Below are 6000 nucleotides of genomic sequence, written 5' to 3'. Positions count from 1 at the left end.
GTACCTGAAAACCTCCTCCATTCATTCAATAATACACAGGACCTGATGTTAAATATATTTTGCTGAAATTTAGGAGGCTACACACAAAACCCCAACTAAACAAACCAAGAAGGAAAGCCATAATTCAATCAACACCCCACACTTGTCCCTCCATTTGCAGAGAACATCAGGTAGTTCCGTCAAAGGGATGTAGATAGGAAAACTACTGTCAGAAGAATACAACAAGGATTAATACAAGAATGTAGGTGTTATATTTGGTATTAAATATTCTTTATACCATAAGGAGTATTCTGAAATTCCCATGGAATGAACCAGATATTAGTGGCAGCAACAAAGAGTTTCACCAACAAGACAATAAGTCATACTTTACGCAGATTGGCACAGATTTCATAGTTGACTGGTGCCTGGGTAGCCCCAGAGCAGTAGTCAAGCACAGGTTTCACACCAGCAGGCATGGAGAACGTAAACATCTGCATGAGGGAAGTGAAGAACAGGAAAAGCTCCATTCTGGCCAGATTCTCACCAAGACATGCCCTTTTACCTGAAAGAAAATCCACTGTATTATTAGGGGTTGACGCAGTGATGCTTCAGAAACCATACTATAATGGTTCTGTTTAATAATCAAAACAATAATTCAGAGATTTTTCTTCTTCTAATAGTAGTTTTCTTCTATGGCTGTACTCTGACTTGAGCTTAATGAATATATAGGTGGATTGGAGTACGCAAAGTTTATGTTCACACTTATGAAATAGCCTTCCCAGAAAGTTGAATCGATTCGTCTGGACACAACGTTTAGTGGGAGAAATGTTTCATCACTTATGTAAGTGCCTTTGTCAGTCTCAGCTGACTGCAGGTATGCCCAGCCAAGTTGCACAATGACCGATGACCGAAACCTGCGATCGGTTTAATGTGCAAATTGCTGTAGTCGTGACCATTAACTAGAGTTACAATGCCAATGTGTACTATTCATAGAGGATTGGGGAATAGTTACAATCACAGCATTGTAAAATGGAGACAAATGTACTCTTAACCACCCCCACCCCCCCTCCCCGGTTCAGGGATGGTCATGTCCTCTTCACATACTAGATAGCCTCTTTGACTCCCCGTTTAAGCCAGTGTTCCTCCCTATTAAGGATGTCCACATCCTCATCCTTGAAAGGGTGGCCACTGGCCTGTAGGTGGGTGTAGACTGTGGAGTCCTGGCCTGACCAGGTAGTTTTTCTGTGTTGTGCCATCCTTTTCACCAGCGTCTGTTTGGTTTGCAATGCAATTCATGGCACTTAACATATACATATATTGCTCTGTTTGTGCCGGGGGACCTGATGCTTGGGGTGGACCAATTTCTGGCGCAGCGGGTTTTTGGGTTTGAAAGCAACTGAGACGTGGTGTTTGGAAAACGTGTGTCAACTGTTCCAACACTCCCACCACATACGGAATCACCACTGGTTTACGCTTAGACAGCTGTTGTCCTTCTCCTCTCTTCGATCGGCTGGTGCACTGTTTGGGCGTCTCCCTGGCTTTGACAAATGCCCAGTTAGGATAACCGCACTTAACCAGGGCCTGTTTAATGTGGGATTTCTCCCCTTCCCCGGCTGCTGTGTCGGTGGGTGTAACGAGCTGTGGTTATGTATTAGCTGCTTTAGCTTAGTACTAGCTAGGCTGCACCAGGATAGCTTAGCATAGAATCATTCAACCGAAGTCAGTTAGAATACGGCACTATGATATTTCAACATACATATAGCTTGATACACAGTTGTACACGAACCGAGCTGTTACTAAGGAGAGACAAGTTACAGTTGTACAATAGATAGGTAGACTGGAAGTGACGCTGGCTCCAGTGATGAGTCGCAGTATATTAATGAAGCGCCACCCAGTGACAAAATGTGGTACTACAACCAAAATACTGTCACAAAACAGAGTAGGTATAATTCTGACTGTTACATGGGGAAGTTGTCAGCTTGGTGGTACAGCGTTCTGGTGACTCCTAGCTTGTGCTCCAGTGGATGATGAGAGTCAAACCTTAAGTACTGATCAGTATGTGTTGGTTTATGGTAAACATCATCTAATGTCCCCTACCACCAGTTGCATTTTCATAGTCAAGGAAGGCTAACCTCTAATTTTTCACAACCTCCCTGGTAAACCTGATGTGATTTTCCAGAGTTAATGTGGTCTGAGATATATGGTACGTCCTGAGATTTAATTTTAACCCAAGTGTCGTCCACAAATCTAAACCAATGGCTAGATGGTGTCCCTAGATAGGACATCAGAGCCTCATTTCCATTTCCTCCATATACAAGTTTGCCACTATAGGTGAAAACTTGAGAACCCATAGCACACCCATGCTTCTGCCTATAGTACTGCCCCTTGTATGTATTTGTACATGGAGCAGACACACTTGGCCAGTGTTAAGGGTGGTCCTATTGCTAAGGTTGGGGTCATTTGTTATTTCATACGTACTTCCTCCACCGCTTCATCAGCAAGAATGCACGTGAAGGGAGATGTAACATCGTAAGAGATCATTGTTTCATCTACCTCCATAATGATGTCCCTCACATTATCCACAAAATTCATAGTGTTCTGAATGTGATGTTCATTACTGCCTACCAACAAGTTAAGAATAGATGCCAGAAACTTCGGGAAAATATAGGTCACTAAGTTAATCATACAAACAACAGGCCGTAATTGCACATCCTGTAAACCACACAGACTAGACGTAGATAACCTTGGTTATAATCTATGGTATAGAATTCTTTCAATAGCATTATCCTGTTCTAGCAGCTTCAGACAATATCATGAATCAGGAATCAGGAACAATTTATTGTCCTTTCTTAGACGTACTTGCATACACAAAGAAATTAAATTTCGTTTTCCCCAGCCCACAGCAGTGTAACACAAAAAAACACACATCCAAAATTTCCCAAAAACGACACCACCAAAGACATAAAAACAGAGAGGAGAAAGTAAAAAACAAAACAAAAACAAAAATCAAAAAAGTAAATAAATATAAAAACAAAAAAAAACAAAAGCAAACAGTTAACAACATAGTCCACCCTGCAACGCAATCCAAAGAAATTCCTCTGCCCAAAGAACGAACTCCAGCCAGGATGACTGTCGGAAGTGCCGGTCTGCATGGCCTAGCAGTTAGCTTACCCCGCTCCGCCTCCGCGCCCTGCCAGACCGCCCTCGGCGTTTCCTTCCCGGGCACAGCTCCAGGCAGGGGCCGTGGTTCCTGGGCCTATCGGACAAAGCAGACCAAGTTCTCCCAGCCGATCCATTGCCAGCTCTCCCAGCGAGACACCCTCGACACATTTCCCCCGCACTCCACACGACGACGCAGACGCAGACGCAGACAAAAATACTGCACAGTCGATGCTAGGCGAGGCCACCGCCAGACTGCCTCGGTGTTTTCTCTCGGGTACACCTCCGGGCAGGGCCGGTCAGCTCCGGAAAGGGCCGTAGGCTCTCTCAGTCAATCCAACGCCAGCTCGCCTAGCCATCAAGCGAAAAAAATCGACGAAAAAAAAAAAAACTTCACACGAAGACAAAACTTAGACGCAGACGCCGACAAAGACACTGCATGATCGGCACTGGGTGAGGCCGCCCCAAACACCAGTTCGCGCTGCCATCTTCCCACTCAAATATATTACCTTTCTCTTGTAACCACTGCCTCGATCTCATTTCAGGGGCTCATACTGCTCTGAAGAGATTCGTTGTACTTAGATAAGAGCAGAGGGGCCAGCTGGGCATGGAATTTATTTTGAAAATTCAGGAGGAAAGCCGTCCGCGCCTGGGGCCTTACTGCTCTACATTGATCTGATAGATTGGATAACCTCATCAACAGTGAGAAGAGAATCAAGGTCATCTGCAAGCTCAGGCGCAGCTGAAGGAATTACCAGTTCATCCAGAAACTGGGTCATGCTAGCAGTGTCTGACGGGAACTGCAATTTATACAAAGTAGAGTAAAAAGATTTGAAAGTATCATTAATCCCTACTTGGTCAGAAGTCAAGATATTGGAGGAATCTACAATTTGTGGAATTAATCTTGAGGCTGTACTGCATTTTAATTGGTGTGCCAGCAGGCGGCTTGCCTCATCGCCATGTTCATAGTACATACCACATGAGCACAAGAGTAAGCACTCTGCATCTTGAGTAGACAAAAGATTGACTTCAGATTGGAGATTTAGTCGCTGTTTATACAGTTCTGGAGATAGATTTAGAGCATACTGATGGTCTAACTGAAGAATACCCTTAGAAAGCTCATCCAGCCTAGCCTTGCGTGTCTTATTAAGATGTGAAGAATAACAAATAATTTGTCCTTTGAGATAGGCTTAAAGCAACTTCCATATGAGTGAGTGTGGAATGGAACGTGTCCGATTTAAAATAAGAAACTTGTCAAACTAAGCGGAGATCATGTCATAAAACTGTATCGGACAGCAAAAGAGAATTGAATCTCCAATATGGAGGTGTAGATAGAACTATGTCTAAGGTCAGGGGTCCATGGTCAGAGATAATTATTGGTAAGTATTCAGAGGAGGTAACCTCTGGTAGTAATGCCCGATCAATGAAGAAAGAGTCAATGCAAGAAAATGAACTGTGTACACGTGAAAAGAATGAATACTCACGAGATTGGGGATACTGGTGTCTCCAGCGATCAGCACAACCATTCAGAGACATGAAATCTGAGAAGGATTTTGTCATAACAGAGGGAGGCATCAATGCGATGTTTGCGTTGAGCATGTTGATTGAGAAGTATAGAGAAGGCCAGAAGGAGTTGCATTGGGTCTTTGTAGATTTAGAGAAAGCATGCGACAGGGTGCCGAGAGAGGAGGTGTGGTATTATATGATGAAGTCGGGAGTTGCAGAGAAGTATGTAGGAGTGGTACAGGATATGTATGAGGGAAGTGTGACAATGGTGAGGTATGCGGTTGGAATGACAGATGGGTTCAAGGTGGAGGTGGGATTACATCAAGGATCGGCTCTTAGCCCTTTCTTGTTCACAATGGTGATGGACAGGTTGACGGACAAGATCAGGCAGGAGTCTCCATGGATGATGATGTTAGCGGATGACATTGTGATCTGTAGCGAGAGTAGGGTGCAGGTTGAGGAGAGCCTGGAGAGGTGGAGGTATGCACTAGGGAGAAGAGGAATGACAGTCAGTAGGAACAAGACAAAATACCTATGCATGAATGAGAGGGAGGACAGTGGAATGGTCAGGATGCAAGAAGTGGAGGTGACGAAGGCATATGAGTTTAAATACTTCGGGTCAACTGTCCAAAGTAACGGGGAGTGCAGCAGAGAGGTGAACAAGAGAGTGCAGGCAGGGTGGAGTGGGTGGAGAAGAGTGTCAGGAGTGATTTGTGACAGAAGGGTACCAGCAAGAGTTAAAGGGAAGGTTTACAAGATGGTGGTGAGACCAGCTATGTTATATGGTTTGGAGACAGTGGCACTGACGAAAAGACAGGGAAAGACAGGGTCCATGCACCTGCCATGGGTGGAGTATTCCCACAACTCCCTGATCAGCTCCGCAACCGGTATGTCTCTATTCATTGTCACTAATGGCTTCCAACCTCCACTATTCCCCAGCCAGGAAACGGAGGTGGCAGTCCCATCAGTCCAGGCCCACTTCCGCCGAGCTCATCGAGTGTGGCGTGAAGCCCGGTCCGCTCTAGTCAGAACCGCTGCCCGGAACCAACGGATCGCTGACAGACACCGAACCCCTGTCTCGGAGTACAAGGTGGGCCAACAGGTCTGGCTTGCCTCTCGGGACCTCCCCCTCCAGACGGAGTCTCGAAAGATGGCTCCTAAGTGCATTGGCCCTTACACTGTGGAGTGCATCGTGAACCCCAGTGCCATCAAACTGAGGCTCCCCGCAGCACTCAAGTTACACCCCGTCTTCCATGTTTCCCTCTTGAAACTGGTTACTGACAGTCCTCTGAACCCTCCGGCCGACCCCCCTCCTCTCCCCCGTCTCATCGATGGCCACCCGGCCTTCACTGTCAA

The 6000-nt window shown here is 45.7% G+C and overlaps 1 protein-coding gene across 1 annotated transcript in view; it reads right to left on the bottom strand.

The window, feature by feature from the left end:
- Positions 1 to 359: 359 nt before the first annotated feature.
- Positions 360 to 6000, bottom strand: part of LOC130130537 (cytochrome P450 2J2-like) — a 161897-nt gene continuing 156256 nt past the window's right edge. The window contains exon 9 of the mRNA XM_056300245.1: positions 360 to 541. Coding sequence (XP_056156220.1) covers positions 360 to 541 — 182 coding nt within the window. The remainder of the gene's footprint in view (positions 542 to 6000) is intronic.

The sequence above is a fragment of the Lampris incognitus genome, chromosome 2, assembly GCF_029633865.1.
Source record: "Lampris incognitus isolate fLamInc1 chromosome 2, fLamInc1.hap2, whole genome shotgun sequence".
Taxonomy (NCBI): domain Eukaryota; kingdom Metazoa; phylum Chordata; class Actinopteri; order Lampriformes; family Lampridae; genus Lampris; species Lampris incognitus.
This window is presented reverse-complemented; position numbering and strand designations above follow the sequence as displayed.